The 16330-nt window shown below is 51.6% G+C and overlaps 8 protein-coding genes across 8 annotated transcripts; 4 read left to right on the top strand and 4 right to left on the bottom strand.

The window, feature by feature from the left end:
- Positions 1-32: 32 nt before the first annotated feature.
- GNI_024820 (hypothetical protein) lies at positions 33-504 on the top strand (the record flags this gene model as incomplete). The annotated part of the gene is made up of 2 exons (XM_011136102.1): positions 33-353; positions 460-504. 2 exons carry the CDS (start codon positions 33-35, stop codon positions 502-504), a joined length of 366 nt encoding a protein of 121 aa, XP_011134404.1.
- Positions 505-648: 144 nt separating this feature from the next.
- On the bottom strand, positions 649-5472 carry GNI_024810 (ATG carboxy-terminal domain protein; the record flags this gene model as incomplete). The annotated part of the gene is made up of 1 exon (XM_011136101.1): positions 649-5472. One exon carries the CDS (start codon positions 5470-5472, stop codon positions 649-651), a length of 4824 nt encoding a protein of 1607 aa, XP_011134403.1.
- A 1267-nt stretch (positions 5473-6739) lies between these two features.
- Positions 6740-8233, top strand: GNI_024800 (hypothetical protein; the record flags this gene model as incomplete). Its single annotated transcript, XM_011136100.1, has 1 exon — positions 6740-8233. The coding sequence occupies one exon, from the start codon at positions 6740-6742 to the stop codon at positions 8231-8233; it is 1494 nt and encodes a 497-aa protein (XP_011134402.1).
- Positions 8234-8506: 273 nt separating this feature from the next.
- GNI_024790 (putative transmembrane protein) lies at positions 8507-9400 on the top strand (the record flags this gene model as incomplete). The annotated part of the gene is made up of 1 exon (XM_011136099.1): positions 8507-9400. One exon carries the CDS (start codon positions 8507-8509, stop codon positions 9398-9400), a length of 894 nt encoding a protein of 297 aa, XP_011134401.1.
- A 464-nt stretch (positions 9401-9864) lies between these two features.
- GNI_024780 (hypothetical protein) lies at positions 9865-10910 on the bottom strand (the record flags this gene model as incomplete). The annotated part of the gene is made up of 2 exons (XM_011136098.1): positions 9865-10491; positions 10653-10910. 2 exons carry the CDS (start codon positions 10908-10910, stop codon positions 9865-9867), a joined length of 885 nt encoding a protein of 294 aa, XP_011134400.1.
- Positions 10911-10938: 28 nt separating this feature from the next.
- GNI_024770 (hypothetical protein) lies at positions 10939-11368 on the bottom strand (the record flags this gene model as incomplete). Its single annotated transcript, XM_011136097.1, has 2 exons — positions 10939-11223; positions 11291-11368. 2 exons carry the CDS (start codon positions 11366-11368, stop codon positions 10939-10941), a joined length of 363 nt encoding a protein of 120 aa, XP_011134399.1.
- Positions 11369-13010: 1642 nt separating this feature from the next.
- On the top strand, positions 13011-14326 carry GNI_024760 (methyltransferase domain protein; the record flags this gene model as incomplete). The annotated part of the gene is made up of 3 exons (XM_011136096.1): positions 13011-13233; positions 13344-13565; positions 13683-14326. The coding sequence occupies 3 exons, from the start codon at positions 13011-13013 to the stop codon at positions 14324-14326; spliced, it is 1089 nt and encodes a 362-aa protein (XP_011134398.1).
- Positions 14327-14733: 407 nt separating this feature from the next.
- GNI_024750 (putative ER lumen protein retaining receptor) lies at positions 14734-15688 on the bottom strand (the record flags this gene model as incomplete). The annotated part of the gene is made up of 2 exons (XM_011136095.1): positions 14734-15048; positions 15242-15688. The coding sequence occupies 2 exons, from the start codon at positions 15686-15688 to the stop codon at positions 14734-14736; spliced, it is 762 nt and encodes a 253-aa protein (XP_011134397.1).
- Between the last annotated feature and the right edge of the window lie 642 nt (positions 15689-16330).

Genomic DNA, 16330 nt, shown 5'->3' with positions numbered 1-16330 from the left:
TTGAACTCTACGGGCCCGGCGTCGTCGACGATATGACCTACGATCCGAAGCTCCAAGGTCTCGAATACCACGGCTGCTTCGTCAAGGACCCTCAGCTAACTCGCCATGATGGTTCTCTAGACCGGGATTCACTTAAAAGACAAGTCTACCGGCAAGCTCAACAAGATACTACCGAAGGCGACTACAACATTGACTACAGCCTACTACCCAGCGTTATTCTGGTAGCCAACATTCGCACCTTCAGCAATAATCCATCACACTCGCCCGTAGCTTCCGGTCCAAAGCTACTGACAATGTCTCTGGCCGTTTCTTTGCTACCTGACGCACACCCGAACGATAAGTTCCCTCTCTATGTACGTCCAACACGCATGGCACGTCCAACACGCATGGCACGCACGTTCTACCACACATTCGTAGAATTTTTATTCCACGCGCTGGTACATGTTCTATTTTAATCAGATACAAGACGCTTCGCTGCTGAATGCGGAGCAACTCAAATTTTAAGTGGGGCCAGAATGCTTGGTTGTTGCGATGAGGCAGCCTGCTCTTGGGTAGCTGGTATCGTGAGTCCTTGGGTTGCTGGCAGCTTAGGCTCTTGGCAAATTCGGGTCTTAAGTCAGTTGGGCTTGGCGATATTTGCTTGGGTTATTACTGGGGTCGCTTAAGGGAGAGTTTGCGAAGTTCGGTTGCGGTTGGGTCTAGGCTGTTGGTGGCGCCTTGTAGAGCGCTTTCGAGGGCAGATGTGAGTGAGATGAGGGGTGTGACGATCATGGTGGGAATGACGCAGGCGATGGAGAAGAGGCTGCCGCCGTCCACGAGGGAGCCCACATCGCGCACGCCTCTTTTGAGTTGTAGAACGGCGGTCTCAAGTCCTTCTGCTAGCGACTCTGGTTGGCAGAAATCGTCAGCTCCGCGATTCACGAGGTCCCAGGATTGCGGGGACTCCTCGCCTTCGTTTAAGTTGTAGTTGCTTGGGTCCCTACTTGGATCATTATCGTTACTGCTGCGGGCCTGTCGTAGGTGGCTGCGGGCGCGTCCAAGTTTAAGCGGTCGAAGCTCTCTTGGTAATATGCGTGATGAAGTTGGGTCGAACGTGGTGATAAGGTTCGAGCTACAGTGAAGACTCTGAAGTGCCAGAAGGTGCAATAGAGTCCCGGAGGTTTTCAGTATCCCATCCTTACTGCGTACCAGACGTCGGAAAGAGGTGCTTACATACTGTTCCAACCAGTAGGACACTCTTGTGGTCTTCTGACGAAATAAAACCCGTGCACTTCGACAAGATACGTCCGCTAGGAGGTGATCGAACCCGTCGACTTCCGTGGAGGATTGCCCAAACCGCAAGGATGACTCCAGCAAGGGAGACGACCCCGGCTCAATATCGTCATTATCGTCGTCGAGGCCAAGTTCATCCAGAACGTCTGGGTCGTGGCCATGATCGGTATTCAGATCGTCATGATCTAGACACAGGTCGTCATGATCTAGACCCAAGACGTTCTCGAAATCCTGGTTGTAAATGATATCTCTGAATTTGCGAATTTTGATAAGCTGCTGATAGTCATCCTCGTCACTTGGCGCGCTCGCCGTTAGTAGCGCCTCGATCACATTCGCAAAGGGGATGGACGCCAGTAACCGTCGCAACACCAACTTGGTCTGTTTTTTGTTCGAGAACTCTTTTACCAACTTCTGGCCTAACTGATTGGGCGTATGCAACCCCACGATGTGTATGGGTAACACTTGAAGGGTAATCAGATTAAGATTCTTCAGAAATTTCATCGCTACATTCAAAGCCTTCATCTGTACGGACTTACAACCGGGATCGTTACACCTCGGGTTCCGGCAACGTCCACCCACTCGGCCATCCTGATCCGGATTCACCTCGAGCACTAAATCCAATCTCGCTATACTAAACTTTCGGATCAATAACAGGCTGGTATCCGATCTTTCCGGTCGAGCCTGATGTATCCCTAGGGAATGTAAAGGAGATTCCTTGTCGAGACACATTACACGAGGGGGTGGTATCCCAGCAGTCGGAATGCTAGTAGATATTGGGCCGTTAGTTGAAGCATTATTTGGACCGTTACTTGAAGCATTATTTGGGCAAGCGGTAGACGGAGGGGTATTCCGTTGAGGGAAAGATTCAAAGAATAACACTAATGTACCAAAATCGAGGGTGCATAAGTATCGAGATAATTGCACACGTATGCTGTACTCGTAAAGTGTTTTACGATGATGTTCTTCAACAGATCCATCAGCAATAATAGACCCTGTTTGGAGAGTACCCACTGTCAAGTCAATCAGATCGGGTATCGGTTCGAGGGAATTGTCAATAGGTTTTGCATCAAACTGGATACAGATTGCGGCTTTGTCATCGTCGTCCATCCTACCTGCATTCTTGTTGTACGACTGAATAATGTTTTCATATCTTGATCTTGGATTTAAATCTTTGATGCGCAATTTTTGAGCGGTGACACACGTGTGTGCAACACCAACCTTATCTAATTCCAACTGTAACAAGGGCAATACTGTCACCGATAAACTATCTATTTCGAGAAACTTAGCTGCAGGGACAGTCTCTTCTAAAGTAAAATCCTCAGGATTCAATGTTTTATTAGTGGTATCGTGCATACCCTCGACCCATGTAAAGACCATTGAACGCGCCTCACCAGGTCCCAGATGACCAGAGTCCGGGAGACCAGAGTCCGGGCGACCAGAGTCAAGACGACCAAGGTCCGGACGCCCAAACTCCAGGCGTGAGAGCTGATCATTTCCAGAATATTTTGTTTGCTTGTTATCATTCTCTAGCCATTGCCTCCACCGGGGTGGCACGAGCGCATACGCGGTATGAAATAGAGTCCCCATAGCTTTCAGTGCGTCCTGCTCCTCAACATCAAGTCTTACATCCCCCAAGTGTACGGAGCCATCAGATCTCAGCGTGAACACGTTAATTGAGCCCCTAACCGGTTCCCCGCCGGGGGCCGACGTCTTTCTGTTTCCGACCAAGTTATTGTTTAGATTGTCGGTTCCGATCAAAAGGTCATAGGAATCTATTCCCGACACACGCATCCCCTGTACTATGGCACTGGTCGTTACCATACGTTGGTTGCGGCATTCCAAAGTAATAACTCCTGACTCATGGCCGTATATCCATCGGTCAAGAGTGTGATCGCTGATGACTGAGGGAGAAGGTGGAGAAGAAAAGAGTGGAGAAGAGGACGGTGGCGAAGGGCAAGGTGGGGAGAGGGATCCCAGACTGGTGTGGATGTTGCAATCGATTAATTTCATGCGAAGGTTGCAATCGGGTAGTTGAATAGGGGAGTCTTCAACTGGTGGATCGAACTGCTCCAGTATCATGGCAGCATAAACTAGGTCTATGTTGACGGAAACACCTTCCATCTGCGCCTCCGCCATGTAAAGTGCCTCTTGCAACCGAAGCTGGACCAACAGCTCTTTAACAGAGACACATGGTCCTGTCCTCCCATCGTTCTTAGTAGCTGACAGATATACACTACTTCGACAGGGATCCAGGTCGCTGACTGAACGACCAGCAAATGCATCCCAACAGCTAGGTTGCGAATCATTCCGCTGCCAAGAACATCTTCGACGATCGTTCGGGTCACAATCAGTACTCACATTTTCGGGTTTTAATTGCGGCTCAGAACCACAGTGTTTCAGACCGTCCCTCCAAGCACAGGGAGCACTCCAGGGAGCAGCAATGCTTAGTCCAGCGGGGGACGTGTCGGAAAGACGAATTTCCAACGTGTCCAAAAGTCCTGTACAGAAAGAATTTGGCATCCAAGAGAACTCGGCAGAACGTAGACTCGACACCATGGCCACTGGCATGTCCGCTTCCTCCCATACACAACCGAGCGAACTTAAAGTTAACCGCAAACCGCACGAATTGAGGTCCTGGTTCGGTGCAACTTCCAGTTGGTCGAAACTTACCTTTAGATTTCGACTAGGCACTTTGTGACCCGTAGCAGACAAAGGCCTCTCCCAAATACTGCCTCCAGATGTCTGACGACCCGCCGACTGACGACCCGCCGACTGACGACCCGCCGACTGACGACCAGACGATTGGCGGCCAGATATCATCCGACCAGACGACTGGCGGCCAGATGTCTTGCGACCGATGGGTGGCGCACCGGCCTTGTTGGCGACACTCTTATGCGTCAAGGGACCTTGCAACGACTGATGAATAGACTTGGGCAACTCCTGTATCTCTGCGAACTGTATTCGGTTTTGGCCCATCCGTAGTCGGAAATCCTTGAAGACGTTAATCCATTCGTAAAGGGTTTGTCTGCCCTCCTCTTGGAAAGAGGTCTCGGAAACAGCATTGGACGCCGCGGGAAAGCAATGACCTTCTTCTTGAACGAAATCTGGGAAAACTGTCTGATCTAAGCTATTAGTAAGTTCTATGTCTATCTCGAGTCCTGAATCAATTTCAAGAACACGCGGTCCTCCGCGACGTGGAGTGGGAGAATGCACCGCTCCCGGAGTAGCTCCCGGAGTAGCTCTTCCCGGAGTGGTTCCAAAAGACGACGCACCGTTCTCGTTCGTCGACGCTGGCCACTCTTCTGCGGCCGACGCATCCACGCGACAGTGAGCCACAAACTGAGACATGCTGACACGGACAACACCTTCCAGCCTGTCGCGAAGTAGGCTGGACTCTAGCGCTACCCAGCCAACCTTCACCGTAATTTTCTCAGCATTGTATTCTATACACACGTCTTCAACCCGAAGCCACTCGTCGGCAAGTAGATTGGTTGTGTGTTGATTGGCTGCTTGTTGGTGGCATGAGGGTAGGTGGCATGAGGGTAGGTGGCATGAGGGTAGGTGACATGAGGGTAGGTGGCATGAGGGTAGGTGGCATGAGGGTAGGTGGCATGAGGGTAGGTTGCCTGTGGGATCTCTTCTCCAGGCCGCGTCCATTGTCCTAATTTGAACTAACACGGACCACGTGTCGTTGGATAGTTCCCTCTTTAAATAAGCAGTCATTTCAGGGTCGGATGACTCGCCAGAGTCGCTATTCGAAACTTCAGTCTCGCCCGCTCCCGTCCCGCCTAGCGGGGCCGCGTCGGGTTCCGACCGGCCGACTACGGCATTGCCAAAGTTTGCTGCCGTTTGGCCAACTAGGTCTTCTTCGTGGTGGTAAGGGTCGTGTTCCACGCCAGGACCGTGTTCAGGTGCCAGAATCCGCCTAATCAGATCAGCGAACGGTGATGTTGAGATCTGAACAACTTCCATGAGATCTGCAAAGCGGGCCGACTCGCAGACTACCCCAATTGTACGGCTGGACCAGTCCGACTTGATGACGACGTCTTCAAGAACGCATACGGAAGCGAGCGCTTCCGGAGTGAACGCTTCCGGAGTAAATGCTTCCGGAGTGAACGCTTCCGGACGGAGCAGCCCTGGAATTCGCCGTCGGGCATTGATGGTCGGGTCAGGAGATGGACTTGCAAGATGTATGTTCATCGTTTGTAAAAGAATTGTCCCCGAGAGTGAACGAGGAACGAGCGTGCCCTGAGTTGAGAGACCGGTTGCACACAAAGCTAGCGCTGGTTGCCACCTGGTCTCACGCTCACAGTTCAATCTCCGGGAATCGGCCGACACGTCGGGCGGCGCTTGCCAAATCACGACGGTGGCCTTATTGCAGTTAACGGACACGTTCTGAAACGCGGACGAAAGCAGCGAGAGCAGCGCATCTACCGCCCCGCGCACCCCCACGCCCGCCTCCAGGGGCGATGTATTCGTGTCTAGGTTCGCATTCGTGTTCGCACACGCGTGTGCACTCGAGTTGGCGCGCTGTGCGGAGCCATTGTATGAGTTCGGTGGCACGCCCGGTCTCGGTATATCGTTGCACTGAATTAGTTCGAGCTCTGGCAAGTCGTCTGCGTTGACCGCCTGTTCGGTAACGTGCACGAACAAGTCCTCCAGCTCGACCACCAAGTCCGCCCGCACTGACAGGCGTGCTCCTTTGCACGTTATGTACAACGTCGGGGATTCTCCTTCTGCGGGACCAGCATCACCCGCCGTGACTTCCTCACCGCCCCCCCCGGCCTTGACCTCCCGACTGAGACCAGCGTTCGCGACGGCGTCATCCTGTGCTCCAAAAACTGGGTAGGATATCGAATACCAGTCCTTCACTTGTACAGTTAGAGGTCTGAAACGGAACAGAATGAATGGGCGACTCGTCGAGCTATAGACAAGCCAACCACAACCAGGCGACCTTGCAAACAGTCAGGCACAGGTGTGATAGATTACGTGAACGTGTAGTCCACGTTTCCCTTCGCAAAAATGCCGGTAGACTCAAGCAGGCGATCTGTCAACCAGGGCATGGATGAACCCCTCGACTTTTTAGCAAACCTCACACCCCCTAAAAATTGGCTGGTTATCGTCCCCCTGCGGACTCATTGTCTAGAGAGGTGCGTAAGTGGTTGCTCAGTAATTGCGACCAGCTTCTGGTTGCAATCACGATGTAATTACGAACTGGTCACAGCCACCAGTTGGTTGCAACCACCAGTTGGTTGCAGCCACGAACTGGTCGCAATCGCTAAGGTGATAAGGCGAGCGTCAACTCTCTCCACTGCGTGCAGGTAGGAGAGCGGCAGCTTCAACGGGAAGAGTATTCATGGCGAAGAGTCTTGGCGTCGCAGACTGTTTGGCCCTGAAGATTGTTAGTGTTGAAGACTGCTGTGGGTGTTGCTGAATTGAAAATATTTCGGGGGAATTTTAGAATTCCATGAGGAGTTGCAGAACGGATGAGTCCAGAGGAGTCAGTTGTTGTGTGTACGGCACACTGGCAGTAGTAAACAGTATCGATGAAGTTCCGATGCGCAATTCGCCGATTTCTGAGGGTGTTGAGAGCCCGACGCTGCTAGGTAGAAATTCCCCAGCGCTAAGTTCCCCGCCCCACAGCCCCCCACCGAGCTCCCCGTGGAGCTCCCCCCGGGGCTCGCCGACGTGGGGCACACCGGTGTTGGAACGTGTGGTCCATGCCGAGCCGATAGCCACCCTGCCGGAGCCGAATTTCGGGATTTGGCGGGGCTCCGAGGCTGCCCACGGGTCTGAAAGTTTCCAACCTATAAGCTTCGAAACTGAGGGTCTCGAGCAAGACCGGACCAGCATTGGACAGGCCAGCATTGGACAGGCCAGCATTGGACAGGCCAGCAGTGTGGAGAGTAACGCAGACACCTTCGAGAACAGGTTATTAGACGCGGTGGACGAGTACAATAACTTATGTCTGGAGGTAATAGCTGTCGCAATGGTGAACCAGACTAGCCCTTATCCGTCGGCGAGGAAAGGTACGACATTAGTACCACTGACCGAAGCAGTTGAGACGGCGGGGCCTCTGCAGCGGCTCGCGGTCAAAATTTTGTTTCTGCAAGATGCCACTGGCAACGAAAGTTACGACGGACGAGATGCGCTCACCGTGGAACAGACCGACGAAATCCTGGACTTGGCGCTCAAAGAAAGAGATCGCTTGGACCTGGCGGAAAGAGAAAGAATCCGCTTGGCTGCGATAGCGGAAGAGCAGAGTGTTCGATTGACAGCGCAAGAGCAGAGTGTTGAGTACGAGAATGTTCCGAACGAGCGTGTTACGAGCGATAGTTTTCGAAGTGGTGGTTCTCAGAGCGATAGTTTTCGGACGGAAAGTTTTCGAAGCGACAGAAACCACCAGAGTGTTCGGATAACGCAGCAAGACCTTCAGCTCAAGGACACACGTTTGACAGAGGGGGACACACGTTTGACAGAGGAGGACACACGTTTGACAGAGGAGGACACACGTTTGACAGAGGACGAGCAGTTGAACCCAAGAAGGACCCTGAGCATCATCTCCGGCGATGTAGTGAGACCAGGCCAGAGTGGTGGCCGGGCGGGTGCAAGTCGGGCGGGTTCTGGAGCGACCGTCACCCTCCCAGTGTCTGCACCCCTAGCGACTCTCATGGCGGCTGGGAAGAATGAAGCGGTAACGGTGCGAGCAAACTTCAACATTGACGACCTGGCTTCCGCCATCCTGGTACACTTTGGCTTTGAGGTCCCGGAAGGACTACATCCAGGCCAATACATAGAACAAATCTTACAGGCCGGTCGGCAAAAGACCATTAGCCCTCAAACCATTCGACAAAAAAATGCCATTTCTCTGGAACCGAATTTTCAGGTACCGAATTCTCAGGAACCGAATTCTCAGGAACCGACTCAACTTCTTAGCGAAAAATCCCTGGACGCCGAGTAATTCGGCCCATAACCAACCCTTTCGACAACCCCTTCGACGGGTGTAAATGACATGCCGTGGTGCAGTATGAAGTGGTGGATGGTTCTCCAGATTTCTGTGGCACTGAGCTTGAACTCTGGTACAAGCTCAATGAGTTCTCAAGACGGTGGTATTTTCAAGTCGTTATTAAGGGGATTGAATCCATTTCAGAATCAAATGGTCTACACTTAGGCATGAAGTTTACTTCCAACTCTGAAAGCAGCAAGTTACTACTTTTTTCTTAAAAGAGACATGATGGAACATGTTGAACTGAAACATTATCTACTTATACTAACCACTGCGTCACTACCGCTGAATTACATCGCTGCTCTACCGGGTGCAGTGACGCATGCCATGCGGGTTATAGTCTGGCTAAGTTGCATTCTCCTCACCCAACAGACAACAGGCCGGACACTCTCTCTCTCGCGACGACTTGGATTGAAGTCCAAACGGCGAGAAGGACTGACCTCACCAAAGGAAGCTTTTCCGAAGGAAGCTACGCCATCAGCTGATGATAGTATTGACGGCTTGTCGACTAAAACCAAGAAAAAGGGACTCAAGTTATCGATCCCTAACCCAGTGAAGAAGCTGCTTAAGAAGAGTGCAGGATCTCTGAAAAAAAGCAGTCGATCGTTGAAATCCGCACTTTCCCCCAGGAAGAGGAAAATTATCGAAGACCAACTGAGCCCAGACGACCGACATCTCGACGACCTATCTGGGAACTTGGGTCCACCCGAACTGAGCCAGGCCGCTGCGCTAGATGGGGCCGCTGGACCAGACCAGACCGCTGAAATAGAACAGGCAGTTGAACAAGACCAGCAGACGGCTGAACAAGACCAGCAGACGGTTGAACAAGACCAGCAGATGGTTGAACAAGACCAGCAGATGGTTGAACAAGACCAGCAGATGGTTGAACAAGACCAGGCGGTTGAACAAGACCAGGCGGTTGAATCAGGACAGGACGAAGGGTCCGAATCTGGAGCTACCGCAGCCGGGGCAAATGCAGAAGTCGAGAGCGAAACGCAGACCCAACCACTACCAACGAAAGCTCGGGTCAAACGAAAAGGAAGTCGCGGTCCGTTTTCAGCAGAGGCTCGGGAAACCGCGCGCGAGATAATTCAGTGTCGGCGAGATCAGCGACTGTGTTGAGTCTGAACAAGGTCACATGGTTGTCTGGGGGAGGTCGCCTGGTGGTGGTGCGGACGGAGCTCGCATGTTGTGCGGGTGCACGGATGAATTGTTTTTCGTGGTGGTGGCTGGTGTGCTTTTTGGTGAGTGACCCGGGAGTGGAGGGTGCGCCTAGTAACGTCCGGCGAGTCCCGGCGCCCCCTCCTGGTTGGGGGCTGGGGGGGAACTTGCGGGCGTTGCGAGCACCTCGTGGAACAGCTCGAGAAACTTTGGAGGGGAGCCGGACGCCTCGGTCTTCTCGAGGGGGAGCGAATTCAAGCCGGGGTTCGAGTCCGGCTAGGCCTAGCATCGGATTGAATGAGTCACTTGCTTGGCGAAGGAAGATGCATGAAGCCCGGCGCGCGGCGGTTATCATGGGGCTTCAGGCTACGATGGAAAGCGGCGCAATGACCTCACTCGGGTCGGGCCCGGCCGCTCGCCGGAACTCAATCCAGGGCGTCGGCAGACGAGGCAGTACCACCAGCCGCCGCGGCAGTCGTTTTCGCTAGGTCTTCAAATAGCTGCGCCCGCTTGCCTGCCAGCACGGCGCGCTTCCGAGCACGACCAGCCTGCTCCTTCAAAGACACATCGTAGTCATCAGCCTTCCGACGACTATACCCAGAATTCACGTTTGTAGAGGGGTCTTTGGTCAAGCGTTTTTCTAGAACGGACAACCGCGTCGGATCTACGGCGTCGTAAATCAACAAAGTCACCGGCATATCTGCGCTACCTGTCGTCGTGCTACCCGTCGTCGTGCCACCAGTCGCCGTGCCACCCGTCGCTTTGGCTGCATCAGTACCTGCGCTGGCTCCGTCAGTGCCTGCGCTTACCGTTTTATTGTCACCTGAGCTGTTATCACTTGCTCCATTTCCGCTTAATGTTTCGTTGCTGGTCTTCTTTTGACTGGGCATATGAATGGTCAGCTTTATATCATCCTTCTGTTCCGCAGATACCGAAGATACTTCTTTGCCTTTCATGTTTTGGTCCAGTTTCAGTACGGACGCGCTCAGATCCGCCATTCCCAGAATCAGTTGATTCGCCGCGTCCTTGAGGGTTTGCTCTTGCACAGGCTTCTGAAGGGGACTCGAATTAAACCCCAGTTGACACTCGACACCGATTTGTCACGACAGTCTTTCGGCGCGACAGTCATTCGACGGGACATGGAAGGCGTCAAGGCAACCAAGGTAAGATCGCAGACGGAATAAGGGTTGAAAGTGGACTAAATCTAGCCTACCGCTTGATTACTTAGTTCCGCCTCCTGCGCCATCGCCTCTGCCTTTTGCTTGCTGGCTTCAGCCTGCGCTGCCTTCATTTCCTCCAAGCTTGCCTCCAGCTGCTCTGCATCAATGTTCGATTGCGCAGCGCTCGCTGTCTCAACAGAGCTCTGGGTTTGCGACAGAAGCTGTTCAAGGACGCTGTTGATGAGCGACATCGGGTCAAGGCTGTGAGCGAGAGCAAAGAGCCATGTGATTTGTAGAATTCTTGTGTTCATGTCGGATAGCACACGCGTGTGCAGTCTATTACTTGAAACTAAAATCGAAGACTCTTGTTTTCCCAAACTTGACTTCGTTTTTGGATTCGTTTAACAGCTGTTTATACTTCATTTTCTCATTTCTCTCCTGGTCCAGTAAAAGTCGCAATGCGCGAATCTCGCCCAAAAGGCCGGGATGCAAATTAACCTCCGACATATGATTAGAGTCTGTAGAGACAGGAGACGACGGAATGCTTTCTATGTCCAGGTTTTGCCATGGACAAAGTTGGTTATCATTGCCGCTATGCAATAGTGCATTGTCTTGTAAACACATCTAAGAATTGAGAGAGATTAGCTGAAATGCACTCTACCGGTTCTAGGGTGATCCATGGACGTCTTACGATTTCAATCAGTGCTTGATATCTAGCTAATAAATTGCAATACCTGCCGGACAGTTCCTGGTATTTTGTACTCAGCATATCCGAGGATCTAGAGACCTGGCGATAGTATTTGATCTCCTTGTATAGGACCTCTATGTGATTTTCCGCTTGTTCTATCCTCGATCGGAGATCCCGGCATTGATCTTGATATTCTGTTAACAGAATCTCGTAGTCCTAAAAAACAGTAAGTGTTCAGCACAGGCGGTCGCTCTAAAGCTGGTGTGGCTCATTATCTCTTACATTTGAAGCAGGTCCAGTATCAGCAGTTATGAGTCCGGATAATCTTTGTAGCTGTTGAAGAACGCAATTCTCGAGCCTTTGCTGATCAGAGGACCGTGGATCCGAAGATCGTGGATTCGAAGATTGTGGATTCGAAGATCGTGGATTCGAAGACCGTGGATCCGAAGACCGTGGATTCGACAACAAGCCATCCGACGATTCGAGTCCCACGGAAGTCGCACAATCATCTAGAGTACTACCTTGGCTTATATGCGGGTGAACCACTGCCGGGGGGGACATTATGGGGCTATCCCGCGTGAAGAAGATGTTTAAATGGACTGTGTAAATTTCGATTAGTTTTTTGGCACGTTCTCTGTTTCGGAACCGCCGAAAGATCGAGAAAAATTATGGGATCAAAACAAGGTATATATGCGGCCTGGACTTTATCGACCGCGAACGAACAGCCAGAAGTGCAATCAGTCACGTCTTGTGCAGCGCTACAAGGAACCCGAGCCGCCGCACACGCGTGTGCCACATAAACTAGCTGTCCGGAGGCGGCGGTCGCCACAGCGGCGGCGGCTGGTAGACGCCCGGGGGCGGGTAGTACATCCACGCAGGCAAGTACTGAGCAGGCGGCGGCGGCGGAGGCAAAACCACAGAGTGCTCCAAGTGCTCGCAAATCAACCGCTGCTTGGTCTCTTCATACTACCAAAAAGAATTTCACTCAGAGGGGAGGGACACGCGGGACTGGGAAGGGGCAAGGGAACCGTGGGCAAGGTCTTGGGAACTACCATCCAAAATCAAAGACCTGGGAAGTCGGGAACTTCGAACACGGGAACTGGGGATCAGGACACAGGTGAAGGCATCCACCGGAAACGAGCAGTTCCGGAAACGAGCGGTTGATTCCGACGACCAGGTCGACCAGGTCGACCAGGCCGACTTCGGTGAGAGATCGAACTCTGACGGAGTTTCCACAGCCGACAATGTGCCCGGACATTTGATGTCCAGCACAGAGCGACTGTCCGCACATGGCGGTTGGTCATGACGGGGACTCTCCGAGCGTCAGCTTCGTCGCGTCTGGACAGGGCCATTGGGAGCTTGTTCGCGGCCGTTGAAGACGCAACGAGCGGCGACTCAAAAGGTGCCTCACAGCTTGGTTTTGGTAGTTTGGTTTTGGTAGCTTGGTTTTGGTGGTTTGGCCTTGGTGGTTTGGTTTCGCAGTCAGTCTGGTCTGCGGCGTGCATGTAGGCTTACTAGTTTGGTTCGTTCTTGTAGAGTAGGGGTCATGGAGATGGGGGCAAGCTTGGACGCAGCGGACTTGGGCTGTTGTGGTTGCCGGGCAGTAGTAGGGGCCGCAGCAGGCGCTGTCTCGCCGGATGGTGGTTTCGGCCTCTGCAGTAACCTATAGCGTCTGGAGTCCATAATAAAACATGCCTCCTACTCGGATTTTAAAATATGCTTGATGCCTTCCACATTCACGGACAATGAACACGGTAAACCAAAACTGCGGAACTGGAAACACAACCAGGTGCACGACCAACACCTACACGACCAATCACCCCGGCCAGACTTAAGATGGGTTTTTCCTGCAGTGAGAGAGATCGAATTTACAAAAGAGCAACTGGCGGAATATGACGCGCTTCTCAACGATGAATGCAATCAAAAACTGAAGGATTTCTGGCAGAGTAAGAAAACTACCAATCAGTCGAGCAGGTACCGATCAAATTGGGTCGTCAAATTTGGTCGTCAAATTGGGTCGTCAAATTTGGTCGTCTCCGAAGCGTGTATGTTTTAGAAAAGTACCGGCAAGACCAAGGCAAGAATTGGGAGTTGTTTTATAAACGGAACGAGACCAATTTCTTCAAGGATCGCACTTGGCTAACACGAGAGTTCGCCCACAATGGATGTGACGCAGATATGTTTGACTTGCAGAGTCTGAGTAAGACCGACGGGACGTGGAAATTCATAGACATCGGCTGCGGGGTCGGTAATGCGGTTTTCCCTCTTCTGAAGCTTTGTAAGCCCCTGCTATAATCGCGACTATGGGGGATGTGTGCGAATGCGCACACAGACACACACGTGTGCGCGAGTTTGCACACACGTGTGCGCGAGTTTGCACATATGTTTACTTTAGATCCGAATTGTCGAGCGTATGAGTATGACGTGTCAAGAAGGGCAATAAATTTTCTGGAAGAGCGCTACCGGACAGACTCAGTTCTTGGTCGTATAGTGCGCGTCGGTGTGTGGGACCTTATTAAGCATGAACATCCACAAGAGATTTGGTCACCCAAAGTCAAAATTGAAGGGCACGCACATGAAGGGCACGCACATGAAGGGCACGCACATGAAGCAGAGGCAATGGATGTAACAGTCACCGATTTGGCTATCTCGACGGATGATTATAGGAACATGGATGTGGCTATGCTAATGTTTGTTTTGTCAGCTATTCCCATTGAGAATGTCCAAACCGTCATAGGGAGAGTAGTAAAGACGTTACGAGTTGGAGGTCTACTCTTATTTAGGGATTATGGTAGGTATGATGAGAAGGAAATCCGTTTCGCAAAACGATCGCAGTCTAAGTTAGACGACCACTTTTATGTGCGGCAAGATGGCACATTGGCTTTGTACTTCGATAAAGATGAGCTGGATCAAAATATGAGTGCTAACGGATTTGAAGTAGTTAGCTCTCAGTACATCACTAGACAGTTTACAAACAGGAAGACGGGTCAAAAACTCAATCGGTGTTGGCTTCAAGCCATCTACCGACGGAAATCCTGACCAGCCAGAATGTTTGATACACGCGCGTCACCCGGGTAATAATTGTCATCTGGGTAATAACCGTCATCTGGGTAATACACATCATCCGGGTAATAAACGTGCAGCAATGCTTGCTCATTAGTCAGTCATCCATGTCGCAACCGGTCGGTATCCATTCCGTCGAATTCCAATAATATCACAGCACCGCTTACCTCATCCCTCTTAAACGTTTTCGTTCAAAAAGAACTGGACAGGGACTCCCCGAGAGAGACTACGGAACAAAGCGATATACGGTGTGGTAATACACGGTGTGTGAATACACGCACGGTGTGTGAATACACGCACGGTGTGTGAATACACGCACGGTGTGTGAATACACGCACGGTGTGGTAATACACGGTGTGTGAATACACGCACGGTGTGTGGTTTTACCATTTGAGATAGAGGTACATGAAATCTCCCATTAATATTAGCTGAATGACCTGGCCGATAATCACCCAGATGCCGGCGAAAGACTTCAATTTCCTGCTAGGGTCGTTCAGCTCGGAGTACGTGGCGACCCAGAATATAAAGGAGAGAATTTTCGCAAGGCACTGGCCGGCCAAGAAATGGGACGTAAAGGGCTCCACGCGTTTCTGAAAGAATAATGGATGCTTTCCAATGGGGCTTACATCTTTTTGGAAGTAGTACAACTGAGGGAGAGAAGCGACCGCTTCCAAATACAAAGCAAACGTCCAAGAGATCTGAAGAGCAACAGGGAGATACCGTGGCGGAGAGGGAGGGGGTGGAGGTTTCGGGAGGGAGGGGGTGGAGGTTTCGGGAGGGTCTAGGGAGGGACTAGGTTTCAGGAGGTTGGTCTACATCGGCTGGTGTGAAGGCGTTGAGAGTAGGGTGAAAGATGAAGGAGAGGAGGAGGCAGGGTAGTATCAGGAACACGTGTTTGAAGGCATCTTGGTTGGCGTCGTAGGTGGCGTTGTATCGCTTGCGACCCATGTAAACGATCGTGCCGCAAAGACACAGGGATAAGGCTTCGGTCAGTTGGTAGAGCCAGTCGCCTGTGCGGTCATAGGGTAGGTAGCCTTCAAAAGGAATGATGGAGAAGAGCCGACATGTAAGCAGGATGAGGTAGCACTCGAACATCTTTATGCTAACGCCTTTGACATTTCCTTGCTTCTCGATCTTCTGGGCGACCATGAAGAAGCAGAACGTGCTCACGAGCGAAGACAACGTTAACAGAAAGGAAAAGTCGCGGTCCGAAATGAATATGAACACAATGAAGACCGTCAACGCGAAACCCGTCCAGGCGTTGATGGAGGTCTTGTGCTCCTGAAACCACGATCCTACTCCACGACCGCCGGCAGATGCAGAGGATGACTTTAACATAATTCAAAAAAATCAATTCGTTATGATGTGGTCCTTAGTGTAAGGGGGACACACAAAACCATATATCTTCACACCATTCATGTAAGTGAAGTCACTAAAACCCAAGCTATACTACACCCACCCACCCACCCATGACGTCCCACCCACCCATGACGTGGTGACCTGCAGTGGTGCGTGCGACTTTCGGTGGCGTTACCTTGAGTCCTGGTTGGAAGAGATATAGATTTGAAGGGAGCTGCACTTTTGGAACTTCGTACCCTTCATCGCAATGCGGTGACTACTATTCCTAATAACGATGATAATAACACATAGGATAATAATACAGGTAGCAACCGTGGCCGGATATAGTACGTGGAGTGTGGGTGGCTTAATGGTGGTGGTTTAATGACGTCGGTAAGACCTTCTGTACCGAGTAAAGCTTACTTCAAGTCAGCGGCCGCTAGGTCAATCGATTGAGCAGGCGGTACTGCGTTCACCTCATCGAAATCCAGGTCGTCAGTATTAGAGTACAGATCCACATGTTTAGGTCCAGAATGGTTATCATCCGGTTGTTCGCCGGACACGAATTGAACCTACAGAAAGTCCGCTAGTTGGGGGGTCCGCTAGTTGGGAGTCCGCTAGTTGGGGGGTCCGCTAGTTGGG

Source organism: Gregarina niphandrodes (genome assembly GCF_000223845.1).
Source record: "Gregarina niphandrodes unplaced genomic scaffold scaffold00003, whole genome shotgun sequence".
Taxonomy (NCBI): domain Eukaryota; phylum Apicomplexa; class Conoidasida; order Eugregarinorida; family Gregarinidae; genus Gregarina; species Gregarina niphandrodes.
Note: the sequence above shows the minus strand (reverse complement) of the source record. Positions and strands in the feature narration are given on the sequence as shown.